General features: G+C 27.3%; 1 protein-coding gene across 1 annotated transcript in view; it reads right to left on the reverse strand.

The window, feature by feature from the left end:
* Positions 1 to 13,526, reverse strand: part of LOC107443634 (platelet glycoprotein 4) — an 82,436-nt gene extending 68,910 nt beyond the window's left edge. Inside the window, exon 1 of the mRNA XM_016057570.4 lies at positions 13,231 to 13,526. Within this exon, the coding sequence (XP_015913056.2) occupies positions 13,231 to 13,359 (129 nt within the window). The 5' untranslated portion in view covers positions 13,360 to 13,526. The remainder of the gene's footprint in view (positions 1 to 13,230) is intronic.
* Between the last annotated feature and the right edge of the window lie 9,095 nt (positions 13,527 to 22,621).

The raw sequence follows: 22,621 nt of genomic DNA on the forward strand, positions 1-22,621 counted from the left end.
ACAAAACAATTCTAATGTAAGAGGATGTAATTTAAACTTAAAAAAAAAATATCAAGGAACTGTAGGAATGATATATATTCAAAAATTGTAAATATATGTTATAGACTTTTAATATTATATCATATGCGTGAAGTATTTTGTTTCAAATCATGGTTATGAAACTTCTTTAACCGAAACTTTAAAAAAAAAAGTAATAACAGAAAACTGAGCTCTTACGTTAAGAATTTACATAATCATTGTTAAAATTTAGTGGTCAAAGTACTGAAGGAAATCGTGTGTAAGGCGGATTTATTTTAAAATTAAGGAAAACTCCTGAAAAAGAAACGTTTTTCGTGAGCCAAATAGTTTATGCAGTGAATGAAGTCAATATTTATTGTAATTAAACTTTCAATAAAGCTATTAACTTTTACGCTTTTCTTAACTATATATTACCAAAATATATGTATTTAGGGTTGTTTTTTTTTGGTGTAATCCCCAGAACAATGGAAATATTAAGTAAAAAGCAAGGCTGCAATTTTTCTTAAATGCTAACGCTTATTTCCTTCTCTAACTTTAAGAATCGCTTATTTTAATAATTGATATGAAATTATAATATTAAATCATTGTTAGGTTTTCTATATTATATCATTGTTATGGTTTAAGTTATCATTGTTATGGTTTGCGTAATTTTCCCTGTTTGCAAGATTCCTTCAAAAACTAATACAGTCCCTCATAGTCTTAAGCATTAACTTAGAGATTCGATGCTTATTCTTTGTAACGTCTACAAAGTGTATGCAACACAGATGTTTACAAAACTATATACTGTTTGTATACATTCTTAAACTCAAAGCTAGAGTCTGGAGCCTTTTTCAATACGTGAGGAAAATATAATTGAAAAAGAATTTCATAACATTAATTAATATCTGAGCACTCTATAATCTAGAACAGGGGTTTCCAGCTTACAGGAGGCCGGGGGTTCACAATTAAAAACACAAATCAAATGGCGGGCCGCAACTTTATCAAAATTTTATGTAGGACTCTTTTATGTTTGAAGGAACATTAAATATTACTATCAGATTTTTACCAAATTGTACAAAACAAAAGTATTGAATTACAAATTAAAATATGAAGTAGATTTTTGAAAATATTTAATTGCATATTAAAAAATTCAGGCTACAATAACTTTAATTTGCACCCATGTATTAAACAATTAATGTACAACAGATATCTAATTGTTAAGATATAAAACTTTAAAAAGGTTGGTATTAAATCTTACATAGTAGCACACAAAATGTTCAATGACAAAATTGAGGTTTGTCTGCTGCAACCACCAGAGAATAGATATTTACATTTTAAATTTAAAATTTACAAATGTGTGTAAATATTTTCGTCCAAAATAAGTGGTTTCAAAAAGTTAAATCGAAGAATTTCTTCGAGAAAATTTCTGATACACACATGCTAAATTATATTCACAAAATACAGAAAAATTAAATAAAAAGAATAGCATACATGATTATTTTCGTATTTAATAAATATTTTCTTGGATGCAAAACCTGAGAAATAATTTTTTTTGCACCGTTGGCATGATGAATTTCACAGAAACGAAGAAATTAGGTTTTTATTAACAAGAAAAGTATTTTTCACGATATAGATTTTTTACGAAAATTGTCTGCAAAAAATTACAACTGATATATTTTAGTTCACGGGCCGCAAAAAAAGGCTTCGTGGGCCGGATGCGGCCCCCGGGCCGTAAGTTGGAAACCACTGATCTAGAAGGTACAGAAATACTTAATAAAACAATTTTATAGAGTGTTGTTGTTTACACAACTACAATTGTAATAAAGTAGTAGCAGTTAACTACTAAGAAAATGTAGTTTTTCAGACCACTGAACTATTTGAATGAACATAAATTGTACAGAGAGGGGAAACTATGAAAGATGTTATGACCTCTTCCACAATTCCAGATCCGGACAAAACTTCGGAGAAATAAAGCTCAGGGGTTACTTGTAGTAACCTTACTTAGCGGCGAAATTTGGCAACAATAATATTAAAACTAGCCTGTATGTTCGCCAAAATGATACCTTTCCTTTCATAAAATAACTTTCATTAATTTTAGCGAATAAATTATGTAAATAATTTTTGTTGTACGTGCTTCTTTTATTTTAAGTATTTTTAAGATAGAAAAACAAATTTAGTGAACAAATATGATTTTAAAATGATGCATTTTTTTAAAATTTTAATAACAACTATCATGAATCGTGATTACAGTAATAAATTACAGCAATTTTGACTGTTTCATTTCTGAAGAAGAAAACGTCTAATTAGTACCTAGTCAAATGTAACTATACAAAAAGTATAAAAATATCAACTGTAAGTTTTAGTTAAAAGTTTAGAAGTTCAAAATAAATGGAAGAATAAAGGAATTGCAAGATGTTATGGTTCTAACATCACAAAACTTTCATAAAATAGTAAAAGATACATTATAGGGACGAAGAATTACTTATCATTAAGTTTTTTTTCTTTTTCTTTTTATTTATTCTTTATTTTTTATTTTTATATTTATTTATTTATTTTATTTATTTATTTATTTATTTTTGAAAAACATTTTCAAAAAAGTAAACGAAATTAAGCACCGGAGAAAAATTTTCTGAGGGAAAAAAAAAGAGTAAAATATCTCTCTCAATACCGCAATCCGAAACTGAAATACGGAGAGATAATATGATTTTGAACTTATCATAAATTAACTTTTAACGTAAATTGCAAAACAGAACATGATAGGAGATATACTAGCCAAAAATATGAAAAATATCTTTCCATAAACTACAAATTAACTTTGATTTCAAAAATATATAATTACATTCATACAAAATCCCAATTAAATACAATTAAAACTGTGCATAATTAAATAACAATTTTAATTGGAAATTAAAATGCATTTTAGCTTACCAACTCTTTTTATTTTAAAGTATTTTTAAGCCTAGACGACGGAAAGGAAATTTTCACAATAATAAACTTCGGTGTATTCAGTAGTGTAGCCCAAAAATTCAGCATTAACTCTTGACTATTTCAAGTGCGAGTGCACATGTATTTTATAATTAAATATATATTTAATTGCATTTTGGAAATTTTTTTAAGGAAACTAAAAAACTTTGAATTCGATTTTAAAAGAACTTTAAAGAAATGCTGAGAAAAAAATGAGTTTAAAAAAATATACGAGTTTTTTATAAATCAGTATAAATCAAAGAAGTTTTTTAGAAGAAAAAAAATATCAAAAATTACCTTAGGAAGTACCGAAAAATTTTGTTTGAATAAAAATTAAATTAATTTCAATCCACACTCAAATAATACGCTGTTATATTGTTGCAGGGAATTATTATAATACAATAATTATTATAGTACGTATGAAACTATTAATACAAATCTTTATGTAATTGATTAGTGTTTTCTAAAGATTGCGTATGATTTGGATAATAACAGAAATAATTGACTTATAAAGAATACAATTGTTTGTTTTACAAAGAATGTATTAAAATTCTAATTTATTAGCCTATGGATAAATGTATAAAATAAAGGTATGCTCAAAACGAAAAACAAAAAACTGATCACCCTGAATAACTTTTGATCTAATTATCGGATCTTTAAGTTCTGGGACTCAATCTCAAAAATTAGAGGGGGTTACCTCAAGTATCATAATTAATTAGTGCATTCTGTATTATAAAAACGTATCTTCTCTAAATAAACAAACATTTTTTTCGACTGGTTCGGATTTATGATTCCTGATACATTCTAAAAAGCTTTATTTTTCAAAAATCTCATTAACTATTCTACCGAATTCACTTACATTTTGCATTTTGCCATTTGAAATTGCATTTTTTAAAATAATGAAATAAATTGTGTACCTTACAAAAATTTACTTAACGTTAGATTTCACATGGAATCGAATTTTATAATTTTGCGCGAAAATGTTTCATTTCGCTTAAGAAGTTTTCAAGATATGGTGAAATATATAAGAGGTAAAAATAACATTAGGGGTTCCAAACTTTAGGCCGCTCTTGAAACCAAACTATTGGGACCATATTTCCCGGATTACGGCTACCCCCCATATTTTTAGAATCCAAATCCGGTATTTCAGAGAAAATACGTTTTTGAGTCTGATGTCGTAACTTAAAATAGCGTCTGAACTAATTAATTAGCATGTTTGAGCTCATCCTTACGAACCATTAAGAGTGAGTCTTAGAACGTGAAGGTTAGAAAAATGGTTTCTAACATACATCGTAAAAGTTGTTTAGAGTTAAAAAAAAAATGCTTAGTCTCAAAAAGATTAAGAACTAAAAAACCAATTAAAACATTTTTATGAAAACTATACGTTAGATTTTAATAGTTAATATTGTAAGAACAGAAATACAATTAAGAAAAAGAGCTTGGTTATCTTTTGGCGAGAAAAAGCCTATCTTGTGACTCTACTGAATTTAAATACTCCCTATGAAGTATTTTCCCTTTACTGATGAATTTTCTAAGGGGTGGTATAATTGATGTCGCTGATGAGGGGGTAGATTCTGTGCCAAATTTTTATCTTACTTTCAAAAGAATATCCCACCCATCTGATTTTCTTTTGAGGTAGGGTAACAAGGGAAAGAAGCATACCGTTCATCAACAGTAATTATTCTTTTTTGATCCTCAAAACTATCAATCGAAGAGGATTGGCACTCTTTACGCTTTTACAAATATTTGTAAAGAAATATTCTGCTCAATTGATCTCTGTAATTGAGCCTTATGAAGATGTCGAACGAAAATAGATGGATGGCAAACTATTTGTCATTGATATTTTCTTTCTTGAACCTGAATTCACTCTTAAATTATTATAAAAAATGTTATCTTATCGGAAATCATTTAGTTGTTACTTTTTTAAGAAAAAAATGGTAGCTGATAGAAGAAAACTTCCACGTGACTCAAAAGGGATTTTTTTCCATGGTTTTAAAATAATAGATCTGATATTAAATGATTCACTACTACTGACTTAAGAGGGAGGAATAGCTTATGATAAAACTACGTTCAGGTTTGCTCTAAAGAAGGACTACTTTTCTTTGTGCAAATGAATTAAGTCAAAATTAGCTTTTATCACGAAGTTCAATAGTAATAATGTCCATGATATTATGACTTAAAACTTAATTAAATATTTTACACACTTTTACAGTTAAAATAACAGCAAGAAAATTTAAAATTTAATATTTATAATTTCTGCTCTTAATTCTGTACCTTCCTATTCTTATACACTTTAACTCGTGCTATAATCCTATGAATACCAAGTTTTTCTATTAAGTTATTGCAATCAAATTATTAAAACCTTAGGTCTTACTCATTTTATTTTTAATTTCAATCAATTCATTATTTTTTTTAAATTTACTGATTTATAATTTGTCAATCAAATTACTAAAACTTTTTACCTTGCTTTATATTTAATTTTGCAATCAAATTATTATTTTTTTTACTTTACTAATTTTGATTATAAATAGCTTATAAAATATTTATTATTATTTTTATAATACTTTTTTTCTTTTACTTTGATTGAAAAATAATTTTCAATCAAATTATTGAAACTTTTGACCTTGCTTTAATTTTACAATCAAGTTAGTAAAACTTTGGACCTTTCTTATTTTATTTTTAATTCTACAATCAACTTTTGGATCAAATTGTGAAAATAAATCTTCTCGTGACTTCGAGAAAAGATTTTCAGTCACCAAAAAAGCATTAATCTTTTACTAAAGCATGAGATAAGTGTTCCAAAATCTGACTCTATAAGGTTAATACCTGTTTTAAGATAAGTTTTACTTTCCCTTTTTATTATAGACCTTGATTTTGACAAAAACTGCATTATTAGGAGATAAAGGTCCAATTCAGCAATGAAACTCGATCTGTTATATTTATGTGAAATAAATAATATATTTTTATGAAGTGAAAGACGATATAATGAAAGGGAAACTCTCCCCAAAGCATTAACAAAATATAAAACACAAAGTAAACTATGCAATTAGTAAATTCTTTATTTTTACAATTCCATACATTTGCGACTTGTCATTGTTCATCGTTATACCTTCTCATTGCTTCGCAATAAATTTTTTTCCGTAAAAAGGAATTAGATTTGGACCAATTTGTTTTTCTATAAATTGTCAATATTTAACTATGTTCTTTATTGCATTCTAAAGACTTCATACGTTTTCAGAAAAAAAATTCTTTACTTAAAACTTTTTTTTCATATATATATTTCGAAACGTTTCCTATAGCCATTTCTTAATATTTCGGAAACCTCTTGTGGGGTTAGGGTATCAACAATATCAACCGTCATCTAGCAAAAGGTAAATCAGGACTCGCCTTATATACTAGTGAATTGGAATTTAATAGTTGTAGTGGTAGCTACATTCTGAAACTGAATCAATTCGATTCAGTTTCCTATTTTTGAAAATAAAAGAAATGTTTCTCAATTGATCGGAAACATGATATTAATTAAACTTCTCTGAGATTTTCGGTGACATTTTTGTCCAGTCAAAATTAGTTTCTGAAATTTTTTACAGTACTGACGGCTCGCTTGTCAAGCAATCTTCCTTTGTTCGATGGCTCAGTACTCGTTCGCTATTAATTTATGTTGTACTTCCTAATCAATTATGTTTATCCTCATTTACGCTTAATGGTTTTGACGTAATCTCAGACAAGAGAATATTCCTCAATTTGGCGTAATGTTCGATTGAATCATTTTCCAGGAAACTATTTCGTTTTTAACAAAGATAATTTTGGGCATTCATTTTTTATGTTCTGTGTAGATGCAGTTGTTTAAACCATTGTTGAATAAAGACTTAAAATGATCTCCCTACCTAAAAGTAGGATAGCAATATTCAGTATTATAAACATACATAAGCAGGGTTTATGTACGCATGTATTATGCATGTGGATTTCTACACTGTTTTTTTTAATTCCTATTTTTTTCTTAACTCTATGTAATAACAAAACACGAAACCAAAAATTGAAAAAAAACGGGACAGTGAAAAAATCAGGAGAAGTAAGATTTTGTCTCCGATGAATGTTGAAAGCACGAGCGAGAACAAGAAAAAATATCATTCGAGCTAAATTTTTTGACTGATTTTCTTAAAATAAATATTAAAATGTAAAAAATATCAAGTCGTAATTGAAAAGCTAAATATATAGTCGCTAGTCAAAATTTATTGGTCGCCAATGGTGATGGAGAGATCGAATTTCACAAGCTTCTATATAAAAAATGGAATTGTACTAATATTCTCTTTTACTTTTATAAAAAGTGTGGAGAATAATTGCCGTAAAAGTTAAATATTGAATTAATAAAACTCTAATTCAAGTTTTATCTAAAGGAAAATAGTTTTAGAAACAGAAGGAATGAAAATTTCAAAAGAAAATGAATTATAATTATTATTATTATTATTATTATTATTATTATTATAGTGTTCCGTATTTTTCTTCTTCAAAAAAAAAGAATGTGAAATTTAGTTTTCATTTCAGATTTGAATTTAAATTTGAATAATTATTTTTGATTTAAAAATAAATTGGAAGAAAGAAACATATTTTCAAATTGAAAAAAAAAACAGAAATCGTATAAAAGTGTTTTTTTTTTTTTTTTTCAAAATATGATTGCCAAAGAAAAATTGCCATTTAAAAAAAAAAATTTAATATTTTCCTTCAGTGAACAATTAAAACATTTTTATTAGCGTTTACTTTGAGGGTGAACTTAAAATTTCCTGGCAATGCTATTTCTCTTTAATAAACTTTAAGTCCATAAATCTCTTTTATCTTCAATAATTAATTAAAAAAATCACAAATTGAAAAACGATGTCACAACAAAATTTCTCTAATCAGCAATATAAAAAAATAAAAGAATTATATTTTCTTGTGCAACAAAAATAATATTTCCTTTATAAAATTTCAGGCATGGTTCTAACATTCTTTTATTTTATTCTTTGTCTTAAAACTTTACTTGATTGGTGAATAACTTACAAAATTAGGATATCAATTGAAAACAATAAACATCATTTTTGTAATTAGCAATAGAAGTGAAGAAATTAACAACATAATATTCAGACAATAACTTAACGCAATCACGGGATGTTTTTCAATAAAATACATGTAAATCAACTTATGGTTTGTCAAAGGTAAATCCCTCTGAGCGTCTTTAATACCAAACCCGGAAGATGCATCAACAATTGATCCTTTGATCAAGAATTGACTTCGCCCAGTCGGAGATGTACTGTTGCAAATATCTTCTCTATTTCTTTTCACATCCCGTTAAATGTTCTATTTCTGATTCGAATGAAATCAGAAGGAATTTGAAAAATTAACTTCCTAAATAAATGCTTGATTTCAAGGACATTAAAGTAATGCCCTACTTGTAGTGTTGCAATTGAAAGTGATCTTGTCATACGGCTTTAGCCGGCCGGCGGGCTTTTCAAGAAATGGAGAAAAAAAATCATAATTAATGAAAACAAAAAATCTTCTCACTCTAATGTGTTTATCGATGATGTTTTGATTTTGAATTGGGAAAATTCTATAAAAAGACAGTTAACCTTCAAAATTCTTTATAGAATTAAGTGATCGAGTGTCTGTAAACACGAACATCTGCGGAATAGAAAGTTCTAAAAAATGGTGACCAATGTATATTTCAAATAAAAATAAATAAATAAATTACGTTATAAATAAAAAGAATGTTTCATATATTTTACGGAAAATGACCAAAATAAATGTCTGTCTGTATTCTCTGATAAATGTTGATATTCACGTTAGTCGTTTTTAAATTTTATTCCTTCGCTATCACTCCAAGAAATTTCTAATTTAGCTTGAACATGAATATTCGGGAAATAAAAAGATCTAAAAGTATTATGTATTTAAAATATGTATTTCATGAGTAATATGTATTTCAAATAAAATAAATAAATTAAATAAAATAAAATAAAGTATTAGTAGAAAAATAAGAAAAAAGAATAGTGTATAAATTTACTATAAAAGTCCAAAATTAGTAAATGTCGACATCCGCAGGTGAATGCTGATATTCACATTAGTATCTTTGATGAATGTTCTAAACTGTAAAAAGAATTTTTCTCTCTTACACTAGCAATACTAACGTTCAACATATCATAGTGGAATTTTACATACTACCGTTTTAGGCGATCTTTTTTAAATTTGCTTTCTAGCCATTGTGATGCTTTTGTCATTTTAATGTGCTTAATTGTTTCAACTATTATAAATTTTGATATCGTTTAACTCTATAAAGGTCTTTTGACCTATAGTTTTAAATCCGTTCAATTTTTTCATGGGTTATCATGTGTTGTGTTAGTAATTCATTTTTATATGGAGATCCTTTGACCCTGTTGGACAGAGTTCTGTTGAGTAACTTTTAGCTGGCAATACGCACAATTGGTGAATATGCCAAACTGTTTTATGCTTTAATTGTTTTCTTATACAAACTTACTCGCCTGCCATATTCATGGGCTGCTGCCATGTATTCTATGAATTTTACGTTTGTTAAGTATTTTATGTATTGTAATGATTTTCAGATTTTAATAAACATTTACTCGTATGCCCTAAATCAGGGCTGGTCGGTGTAAAATTTTCATATCATAGTGGAAAAAGTGTAAGAGGAAATTAATGTAAATCAATATTTTTACTGCTGAATGTCGACAGTTTCTGGTATGGAATAAATATTAATAATGACTGTCATAATAACAATGACTAAATAATAACTGCATTTCAGATATCCATCTAGGAAACTATGTAAGTCTCCTCCTTCCCGGAGATATTCCGGACTTAAGTGAATGTCGATAGACACCTTAGAAGCTTTGATGAATGTTAGAAACTATTTTTTCCAGTTCTCCTTAGTTCTCATACACCAGTCGACATTCAGCATACCCTGATGGAAGGATTGTAAGCAGAAAACAATTTTAAACACCTTTTCATTTGAACATTTGGTGTAGGAGCAAAGTAATGATATTAATGACTAAATTTTGACTGAATCATGACTATATTTCGAACATTTATTGATGTAACTAACTGAATGCGAATATTCACCGAAGAAAGTTACTGAATTTCGGGATATATATATATATATATATATATATATATATATATATATATATATATATATATATATATATATATATATATATATATATATATATATATATATATATATATATATATATATATATATATATATATATATATATATATATATATATATATATATATATATATATATATATATATTGTATAATTGAAAAATATATTATGTAAGATTTTTCCTCTTATTTTTACATTTAATCAATCAACTCCATTTCTATTCTTTTTTTCGACAAAATTGCTGAAAAATTAAAAAACCTCGAAAACAACAGCGAGCAATAGAAAATAAAATTTTATACAAATGTATAAACTCTTGTAAAAAGAACGTTTTTCGCGAAATATTGAAGAAGAGACTATTTAAAAAAAGTTACATAAATCTTATGTTACATTCTTTACTTGACCGGTGGGCTCATTAATATAAAAAAATCATGAAAATGAAATTTCGATTCAGGTTAAGAAACGAGAAATATTTCACCTTCAGAATATTCCAAATAATTAAGTTATGGAAGGATCCTAAACACGAATATCCGATTATTAAAATGTTGGAAAGAATACAATACAGATAGCAAGTGATGCGTGAAAAAATGTCTCGGAATAGGAAAACCCGGTGGAATTACTGAAAACATGGATGTTTTGTTTAAATGAGAATATAATTTCATTGTTTGTCACATTGAAAATACGGAAATTTTGCTTTGGTGTTTAAATGCTTCACCTTATGATTAACATTTTAATTTTATTGTTTATTTGAAATATGCGTGGTATAAGTTATCCCTGTCGCATACTTTCTTATCAATGAAAAATAAAAATTTTTATTGAGTTGGATAAACTAAAAACCACCCCTAAAAATTGTGAGAAATATTTAACAGTGTTGAACCATAGCATAATATCGTTCAAATATTCCTGCCACCATCATAAGGTGCCAAATTGAACCATATTATTGTGCAAACTAATTCTTTTTAAACTTAATTGCACAATAGTAAAGTTCGACTTGAACAGAAACATGTTTCAATTTAAATCCTTGATAAGTTTTAAATTGAACGGATTATTTATTAATTTTACCGATAAATTAATTTGAACGAAGCTATGGTTTAATGTTGAACAGAATTTTTCGAGAATGAATAAACCACAGCGAAAAAAATTTTGTTTACTTGTTAAAATAATTCAATTGATATGTTTGAGAGATTTTTAATATCTTTTTATTCGCTACATTGAATTATCATTAAACAATACAAATTTAATCCTTAATATTTTAAATCTGATCACGTAATTTGTATGGCTTAGAAACGGATTAAATGTGCAAAAAATTTTATTAAATTCCTATTGAAAATAAATTTATTTTTAAAATAATTTAGCATTAAAAATGGTAAATGATAATCAACAGAAGAAAATGAAATACTAATTTATTTTGAAAAATTTTCAAAATTTAAATGCATTTTTATTGATCAAAATTCAAAACTTTAAATTGATTAATAATTGATGTTGTTATAAATATTAAGGGTTTGACATCGAACAGAAACGTCTTTTAATTATCCACGAGATCAATTTCCCCTACATTTACTGGTATTCGGCTACTATTATTATTCACGAATTTTATATAAGTTGAATTATTCATTGTAGCAATATTAACATCTAGTGTAATTTTTTGTTTTACGTCTTACAACAAAAACATGTTTTAATTTTCCACGAGAAAACTGTATTTAATGAAATTATGTTATTACCAATATTTTGTGAATAAAATCATTGATTATTTAAAACATTAACAGCTGACGCTTTTATAAAATTTTGTGTTTTACATGTAACAGAAAAAATTACATTTTTTACAAAAAAACTTAACTCCCTTTTCTATGAAATTCGGTTACTATCATTATTTTGCAATAATACACAAATGAAATCACTGATTATTAAAAATAATAATAAATATGTTTGAATTAAATTATTTACGTTTTATTCGTAGCAGAAAAACATATTTTAATTTTTCTATTAACTGATTAAAACTTTACATTTAATGAAATTCGGTTACTGTTACAATTCAGTGACGCGATATAATTAAAATCATTCACTACTAAAATATTTTTAACCATTTGAAAAGATAAGAGTAAAATAGATAAGATAATAAGGAATGTAGAAACAAACTCATTTGAATGCATTCTAAAGTTGATAATGACCTTAAATTGTTTTCATAATTAATCACCCCTGAATTGTACTTTCCTAAAAATATTTTACAGCATTGTAAAATAGAGAGTTGTTTTTAACTAAGATACGAAATAGAAATCTTATGTTGACGTAATTATATTCTAAACTTATTCTAAGAGTAATAATTATGTTTAGAAGATAACATACAAAAAAAATTTTTTTTTAATGAGTTAAGCACGTAATTGATAAATAAGTGCTGGTGCACATTAGTATAATCAAGAAAAAACTATTTTATATTTTTAAAAGTATATATTTATTTATCGAGATAAAATTGATAAATGTTTACGGAAAATGATATTAAGTATTCAAATGGAACTCAAAATATTCGATAAAAAAATAGATATTTATTTTTAATGTTACAATTATAAAAATTTTTATGGTTATTTATTCATTTTTTACCTTTGATTTTCAGTGATAATTTCTTTTTCTAAAACCCTACATTTTTAAATTTAATTTAATATAATAAATGTAATAAATAATTGCGAAACGCAACTTATAAATAACTATCAAGAAAGCCAGTCAAAACCTAATTACGAATAGCAAATATATTTATAATATATTGAATAATGTTTAATAGGAAAATGTTAAAAAAGAAAAAATATTGAGTAATTAAAAAGTTAATGGTAGAACTTTAATTTTTAAAATTCAATATCAGGTTCACATTATTATTTATTCCAAAAATAATTTTTCTTCCTTAAAAACTAATTTTTTTCCTTATTTAAATTAAATAAATTTATTTTCCTTAAACATTATACGTTCTAATTAAATAACTGTAACACAAAGATTAAAAAATTAACAAAACAATAATGTATTTTTTCAAAAATAAAACAAATAGATTTATAAATCTTCATCACTTTAATTCCATTAAAGTTAAAAACTGAAATGTATTGGAATATTTTTTTCAAAAGAATAAAAAACAGTACATACCTTTTTCATGAAGTATCGTACAATTTCGTCAAAAAATCCAATTAATACACCACCCAAACACATTGCACCAATTCCGCAAATTACAGAAACAATCATTATTAAACGGCCTCTTTTAGTTGTAAATTTCATTTTTATTAATAAATAATTTATTTCAATATATTTAAATTTTAAAAAAGCTATAAAATATTAAGTAAGAAAATATATTTCCTAAAAATGTATATAAGAAAATATAACTTGAGGTGTAGTTTACAACTTGCTTTTGGTTTGTATGTATGTTAATAAATGAAATAAATCTGGAAGAATCATTTTGGGCATCCATGCTTTATTTTGCGCGCTTGAATTTTACAGCGCCATCTACGTGACGTATACATGACGTTTCAAATAGGGGCGGAATCATCTGTTTGTGGCGAGGTTAAAAGGCGTAACCTGAAGATAGTTATAAAAAAATAAGACTTGCAAGTTCACTTTCCTTTAAGATAATCGAAGAAAACCCCTGTTTCATTTTTTTCCCCTCTGTCAATTACACTCTCGACGTCACTCATCTTACCACAATATTGTTTTCTAGAATCTTTTTCCCATTCATTTTTCAGCACTTAAATATTAATAATTTTTATTACACAAAACAGTCGAATTGTTGCTACCTATTTAGCAAATCCCTTTACTGACCCTTTGACCTGATAAAATTTAACTAGGGATAACATTTTCAAGCATTATAAGAGTTTTTCGTGTAATACTTTGGTTTTATTATTTTTTAATTACAATAAATATAACAATATTTTCGATATAAGAGATTTCGGAACAAATTTGTTTAGTTTAACCTTTTTCAAAAAAATCCATAAGTTACTGGTAGGAAAATTATTATTACTATGACTTAATATAATATTTATTCCTATTTTATTAGTATTAGTATTAAGAAAAATTAGTAGGAAGAAGAATTTATTTGTAGGAAGAATTTAAGAATGCAAATTGAACTTCTTCTGTACATTTTACTTACTATTTGTGATATTAAATTGAAAATTACTGTTTATCAGCAATTTAAAAAAAAAAAAAACAGACTCTTAGGTATTTGAAAACTTAATATTCGTTAAGATATATATTTCAAATCAAAACTAACTTAGGGTTATTTTTGTGGAAGGCAAATTGCTTTAAATATGGTTAAGTTTAATGACATTTCAGTCAGATATAGCTATACTGAGCTAAAGTCAGTGTTAAAAAACAAACGAATTTGAGCATTTAAGTTAAAGAAATTGAAGATATAAGAAACTATGTCTGGTGCAAAAAAAAAGAGACGTAAAAGTAGAAAAAAAGCAGCAACAAAAAAGCATTATTCCTTTTTTTCGTTCATGCGTTAGTTACGCGTTTTAGAACACACTTTTAAGAGGCTTTAAAACTAAATTTCCATTTTAGTCAGTTTAAAGAATACAATATTAAAAAATTTAATGTACATTGTTAATTTCTAAACAATATAGTTAGTTTTTTTTTCTGTTGATTTTTAAGTGCTTTGATTTTATATCTCATTAATTTTTTAACTTAAATATTTTTTAAGATTATTGCAAATTTGTACAGTATTGCAATTCTTTGTACGTGAGAACTATTTTATTTCTAATTATCATATACTACATGTTTTCAATAAAGGATAGAAGAACTAAAAACAATAATCCGTTACTTGTTTAGTTTTTCAAGTTCATTCCTGTATGGAATGGTAAGAATCAAGTTAAAAACCATAATAGTTTTAAGAAAATCGGCACGTTCGTTTTTGTTAGAGTTAATAGCGTTGAGAAATCTAGTTGTGCAATGAGAATTTCTAAAATCTAGGCAACTGTCTGAATGTATATTTGAATATTATTTCCATTCGTCTTACTAAATAGTCTCTCTTGCCTTGTAAAGTTCATTTCTTTTATTTTAAACTAAATAAATGTTTTTACAAATAAATACATTCTAGATTTACGTTTCATTACTTTTGGTTTAAAAATCATCAAAACAGTTCATTCAGTGCTAATTGAGATCTTATTTAGCTATTCTTGTCACCAAATAATTAAATCTAATTTTATTTAGTTTCTATTGTGAAGGACATGAACTTGTTTTCACTTTTAAAGCATTATAAATTTTCAAAAAACGAAAACATTTTTAATGAAGAAACATTTTTCTTCTTTTCTTTTTGTAACTTATCAGTGTTGTAAACCGTTTAATAAAACCTACTCAAACACGTTTCATATTGAGTAGCAAAACATTTTTTTTTTGTTTTGTTTTTGTTCCTCTACTTTTTATGGGATCACCAAAAAACTTACCGCAGCTTTTTGGTAATGATATCGATAAAATTAACAATAAAATACAGTTAAATCTGTGATAAAATTAGGTAAATGTTATCAAATTTGGAAATTTTAGAATGATAAATTAGAGCTTGACCATAAAAAGCATTTACTCGTTTAAATTTACTTTCCAGTTTTGTACTTTTTATTAAATGTTTGGTGATAAGAACTAAAATTTTGAAAATCAGAATTTCCGCAAACCGTTAAAAAATTAATTCCGCAGAAAAATTACGAAATGAATGATTTAAATACTGTACATTTTGTGTTTTATTACCAGAATTATGCTCTTTATTATTGTTATTATTTTATAACCATGTCAGAAGAAATGTCATTACTATATAGGGCGACGATATTTTACCAGAGTGTTTTTGATCAATTTGCCACTTCAAAAGCGTTCGCTACACGTCTTTGTGCTTGACCGTACTTCCATCATCATCATCATCATCATTGTTGGCCAGACAGCCTAATGTGGGCCAATGCCTTCCTCTGACGATTTCTCAATAACGACTTCCGATTTATTTTTGATCTCCAATTTTTTTCATTAATTGCAAGAAAATCACACTCCAGCGAGTCACCCCATCTCAACCGCAGTCTTCCTCGCTTTCTTGTTCCAGTGGGTCTAAAAAGCAGCATCTTCATTACTGTATTGCCATCACTCATTTGAATCCATTCTAATTATTTTTATCCATTTAATGATATCAGGTTGTTTGCAAATCTTAGGTTGTTGTATATCTTGTACAGTTCAAAGTTAAATCTCTTTCTCCAGTTATTGTTTTCATTTACACCACCAAGTATACTCTGTAAAACCTTTCTCTCAAATATTGCGATACAATTATGCTCCAGTTTTGTCATTGTCCAAGCTTCAGAAGCTTATGTAAAAACAGACCTGACAAGAGCTTTGTACATTAAGAACCTTGTTTTTCTGGAAAGAAACCTAGATTTAATAAATCTTCTCAGCGCATACATATTTGAAAGATAAAATGGGTTTTTGATTTATTTGGTCCTAAGTAAGTAAAACTCTTTACAGTTTCAAATCTATAAGAATCTATTTCAAGATAAGGGTTTGGGACTCTGCTTCTTGAGAATAACACATACGTACCGTATTTCCAATCTCCAGATAATACATTTAGCCATGAATTCTGGTAGATCAAGCTGTTTTCACATTAAATCTACTTTTCTACTTTTAACATTAAATATAAGTTTAATTAATTTTTTAATTAAATTTTCCTTTAAAAAAACCTAAAAGATTGAATTTTACCGTTGAGATAATGAAAGATAGCAACTTCTGCGATTTCTGCACTAAAATCCAAGAGCAGTTAGATCAAGATTTCTGCACTTAAATCCTTTTTCTGGTTTTTGTTGTCATGAACATTCATTTGTATATCAAATTTTCTTCTGCTGTTTACTGTTAGATTTAAGACTATAGATATTTTGTTTTGACTTAATTATGGAAGGAAATATTTTATAATTTCGTTAAAACCATGAGCTACCCTAATTTTTTTGAGTAGTTTACTATGTATTATAAACGGTAAATGGTATGAGAAAGCTAGATCTTTTTCACTGGAAATAATTTAAATTATTTTGCGATCGCAATTAAACGAATAATTATTATTACTTTTTCTGAAAAGTATCTTTGGATAAATTAGCTTTCAATTGCGGATACTGATCGTTAAGACACGGTTCCCAGCAGATCACCGAAGTCAAGCATCACTGGCTGCGGTCAGTGTGCGGAAGGGGGACCACTTGGATCAGTGTGCTTAGGGACCGAGGGTGTGCGGTATTGATCCTCGTTAAACAGTTCTACCGTAAGTGCTCGACCTCGCATGCAGGTGGTCGGGCTACCGAAGCGGGGGTGCCATCCCCTCTGCAGAGGATCAAAATTGTGATGGCATGTCTTCGGATCATCCTCAGGGATGTTTCCCAGACCGTCGCCAATAGCCCATTGTGTAGCTCTAGTGCGACGTAAATGAACAACAACAACAACAATTGCGGATAACCCTTTTTCATGAAAGAGCAGGAAACTACAAATTACTGTTTTGAAAGTTTATCTATACACTGTTATCAATCATTCAAATGAAATCTATTGTTTCATAGATTAGAAACGTCAAAATATTTTTTCTAATATTTCAAAATATTTGCGTGTTCCTAAATAAATAAAAATTTGCCCATTAAAATTACGTCAAATTGTATTTTTTTTTTCAAATTAAAAAGAGTTTTACAGTAAATATACGTACATTTCTTAAAATTTTAAAAAAAATTGTATATTTCTTAAATTGAAATTTTACATGCAGATATACAAAAGACGAAATTTATTCCGTAACTTTCAATAAAAATTCATACTTACTCTTTTATATTTTTTTAAATTTATATTTGCTAGTTACTTGTTAAAAAAAATTGTGCAAAAAAAATTTACTTATTTAAATTAAAACTGAAACACTGACACAATATTGTCATTTTGTTTACCTATAAATTATAAGAAAATTGTATTTGTTCTTACTATAATTTTTTTACGTACCATTGAAACTTCTCATGCATTGAAACTTGTTTAATATAATTCACTATTAAAACTAATTAAAAAAAAATATTAATTAAATATTAATAAAAAAATTTTTTTTTCAATATTTAAAATACATATTTTTTTTTTGAAAAAATATTTTATTTCATTTTTATTAATTTATTTTAAATATTTCTTAAAGTTTTTTAAGTAGATTTAATGAAATTTATTCAATTTATTATGCATACACTTTTTAATCTTCTTTATTTAAATTTAGTTGTCCCGCAGTGGACTGATCGTTAAGACACGGTTCGCAGCAGATCATCGAAGTCAAGCATCACTGGCTTCGGTCAGTGTACGGGTGGGTGACCACTTGGATAAGTCTGCGAAGGGACCGAGGGTGTGCGGTATTGGTCCTCGTTAAACTGTTCTACCGTAAAGGGCTCGACTTCGCGTGCAGGTCGTCGGGCTACCGAAGCGGGAGTGCCATTCCCTCTGCAGAGGATCAAAATTGTGATGGCATGTCTTTGGATCATCCTCAGGGATGTTTCCCAAACCGTCACCAATTGCCCATTGTGCAGCTCTAGTGAGATGTAAATGAACTACAACAACACAAAATTTAATTATTTTTTGTTTAAAATATCAAAGCAAATAATGCTTTTATATGAATGAAAATTTAGAATACAGTGAAAAAGTTGATTTTAGAGACATTCTCGGTTACTTTAATTAAATCTTTTTTAAAACTATTTTTCTTTATTTGAATATTCATACATTTGTTTCATACATTTCAAGAATTCTCATTTTTGGTTCAAAATATATTCTAAATAATCTACTTACTATAAATCTGAGCCTGAGTGGTAAACCAATGAACTGATCGTAAACGCACGGTTTCCAATGGAACACCGAAGTCAAGCATATCTGGTCGCAGTCAGTAAACGGGTGGGTGACCATTTTGAACAGCCTGCGTTGGAACCGAGGGTGCACGATATCGATCCTCGTTAATCTGCTCTACCGTAAAGTACTCAACTTCTCGCGCAAGTCGTCAATCTACCAAAGAAGGGGAGTCATCCCTTCTGCAGAAGATCAAAACTGCGAGGGAATGTCTTCGGATCATCCTCAGGGATGTTTCCCAGACCGTCGCCAATACCCCATTGTACAGCCCTAGTGTGACGTAAACACCTACCAGAGCCGGAGTGATTTAAAATGTTAACTAAGCATCATTTTTAAGTATTTTTATTCTAAACTTTTGTAATAAAAATATTAATAATGCGGGACACTCTTGATTTCCCGAAGTTGGATTTCCCGAACGCCTCATTCAAAAAAAAAAAAATCTTCGTTGCGATGACTGAGTGGCTAAAGCACTGAACCGTCATTGTGAAGAGTTCTGGTTTGATCCCCTGTGGCGGCTTGATGCCCACCCGGCTTCAGATAGATGGGCATCAGCTTGTCTGGGAAGTAAAGGCGGCCTGTGCGCTGTGCTAACCACCTTGCCGCAATCATGCGTTGGTCACGAAATTGTGGAGCTTATCCTCTATGATCCTTCTGACTCCATACGGGCTGTTGCGGGTGTGTTTGCTTTTTTTTATTCTTCGTAAAGCACTGAAGTGAACTACAATAATATTTTTAATAAAAAAATTGTACAAGCAATGGAAAATCTTTTTATAACATTAAAATTTATGCCCTTTTTCTTCTTTCTTTAATATTAATTAAATTAATAATCATTACAAATTAAAAATTATTTAATAATGATTTTATTAAATTAATTAATTAAATTAATATTAATTAATTAAATTAATATTAATTAAACAGTAATTTAAAATTTTCCGCTTTTTTTTATCTAATTTAAATATGTCGGTATATTAATTACATGTTACAGGGGATTTTCCGTCCATCCCAGTAAATTGGATGTTTACTGTACATCAACAATCACTTAAATTGAAATTACTTTTTATAATGTAAATGAACAATTAATTTAAAATTCAGTTAAGGTAACTTGTTGATCATTTAAAATGTGACGAATAACAGTTGTTTATTGAACAATTTCAAGTTTTTACATTATCTGTTTATTTTAAAAGAACTTTCCACGAAACGATAAAGATAGCAAAAATCTTTCCCCTATCTTTGTGACATTTTATCTTAGTTTGCATCTTTCGGAGCTCCTGAATGGAGTTATCGCAGGTGCTCAAATTCAGGTGCGTGATTCGAATTCCTGTTAAATAATCTGGTGAGTTTTTTTGCGGAAATTAATCCGTCAGTTCACTAAATAATGGGTTAAGTTTTTAATTTGTGTTTCTCGTTTTTTTTTTCTCTGTCGTTATTGAAAATGGCGCTTTATATGATATTTTTATAACTGTTGCTAGTATGTAACAGCTAATCATGTCTGTTATTTTATTTCATGTTTTATAACCGTCGTTAAGCAACCGATTCACTTTAGGGTTTACGGCTACTAATGTTCAACTCCGTAGCATTGTAATTTTGAACATAATCCAGATGACAAAGGAGCTCCTGGATCAAGTATTGGGAGAAATTACCTTCGTGGAAGACTTTTTGATGGAATTAGCTCTCGTTTGCGTTACATGAAGAGAAAAACCACGAAAACCTTCCACGGTTAGCATGACGGCAAAGGAACTCTAACCCACGATCCGTCTACCACTGAGGATATTTTACGTGAGCGCTATGGTCAGTGCGAGCCGGGTGCGGAATTCGAATAGACCAGCTATCGCTGGGATCGAACCCGGGTCACCTAATTGGGAGGCGAGTGCTCTATCCCCTGAACCATTACGGCTGAATCACGACTGTTAGGAAAAACGTATCATTTTTTTTTCTTCAAAATAACCAAAATCTGGAAAATATGATTGTAACAGTTCGGTCAGAACAGCTGTTAAAGGCCTTTAACGTAAATTTTTTACATATTTCGCTATTTCAAAACAGATTTGCTTTGAAATTTAGATTGATCAAGAGTTCTTCAACATAGTATCGTTAAATTTTGGGTTTTTGTTATTTCAAACTACGTAGATAAAAATGAAACAGATTACAATTCAAACTTTTTAAAAACGCAAGTAATCGAAATAACAAAAAGAATAAAAAGGGATTTCAAAAAATAATTTTTGTGTTGAACTACCTTTGTATGAATGAGTTTTACAATTGTGTAGCTAAGAGCTAGTATTACATTTAAAACGTTCAAAATGTATGGTATGGCGAAATATGCAAAAAGTGGAATTCATGAATGGACCTAAACTTCGATCGCTATCCTGACTAAATATCTGGGACAATATTTTTCAGATAGCGGCCAACACCTTCCTTTTTTTGAGAGTCAGGAAATCAAATTTGTCAAAAAAGAATTATGCTTATTCAGAGAAAGTATGTTTTAGTGTCCTATTTCACAATTTTAAATATTATCCAAACTAGTTAAGTAGAAAATTTAAGGTTGCATCTTCGAACCATTAGTATTTTATAGTAAGTCAAATTCTGATCTCTTGATCAATAGTTATAAAGTGCTATCTTTTTAATTTTGCTCATAAAGCAGTTTATTTATTTGAAAGAAATGTAATTATATAATTTTTGTGTTAATTTTGTATATTTCTTCAATCAAGACATTTTTATTATTTGATTCTTGAAATCAAATCAAAATAAGATTTTCGAAAAAGAAGCACCCCCCTCACATTTAAATAATTAATCCCAAGAAACTGAAGAGGTATTCATTTGCTTCAAAAATATACATATTTTTTAATTACGTAACATCTATCTATCTATACACACACACACACACACATATATATATATATATATATATATATATATATATATATATATATATATATATATATATATATATATATATATATATATATATATATATATATATATATATATATATATATATATATATATATATATATATATATATATATATATATATATATATATATATATATATATATATATATATATATATATATATATATATATATATATATATATATATATATATATATATATATATATATATATATATATATACATCAGGATCGAATATCTATATCTATACATTAAGTAATATCTTCTTTACACATATTATTATCGATCCAACTTAATCTATAAGTTCACCACATTTCAAATTAGAATGAAGTTTATAACTCGATCTAGTAAAATTTTAAAATATTTCAAGTGAAAAATTTATTTACGATAATTTTTACTGTTAAAAAGAATAACTTCAACTAGAATATTAAATCTTTGATGTTATTGGTTGATAATACAATTCCAAATGGTCCGCCAATTAAATGATTTATCTCATTTTATTTGAGGTTTGAAAAAGAATAACTTGCATAACTAAAAACTACTTGATTTAAATAAACCTCTAAATGAGCTCAATTATAACTTCGCTTTTGTATCTTCATGAGGTAAATTTCTCAATGTTGTTTTTCTTAAGTAATATATTTTTCACACATATTATTATCGATACAAATTAACTTAAAAGTTTATCACATTTCAAATCAGAATGATGTTTATAATTCGATCTAATTTCTAGTTCTAAATATTTCAAATGAAAAATTTATTTAAGATAACTTTTAAAATTAAAAAGAATAAC

The sequence above is a fragment of the Parasteatoda tepidariorum genome, chromosome 12 (genome assembly GCF_982258835.1).
Source record: "Parasteatoda tepidariorum strain Cologne lab strain chromosome 12, Ptep-v5.0, whole genome shotgun sequence".
Lineage (NCBI taxonomy): Eukaryota > Metazoa > Arthropoda > Arachnida > Araneae > Theridiidae > Parasteatoda > Parasteatoda tepidariorum.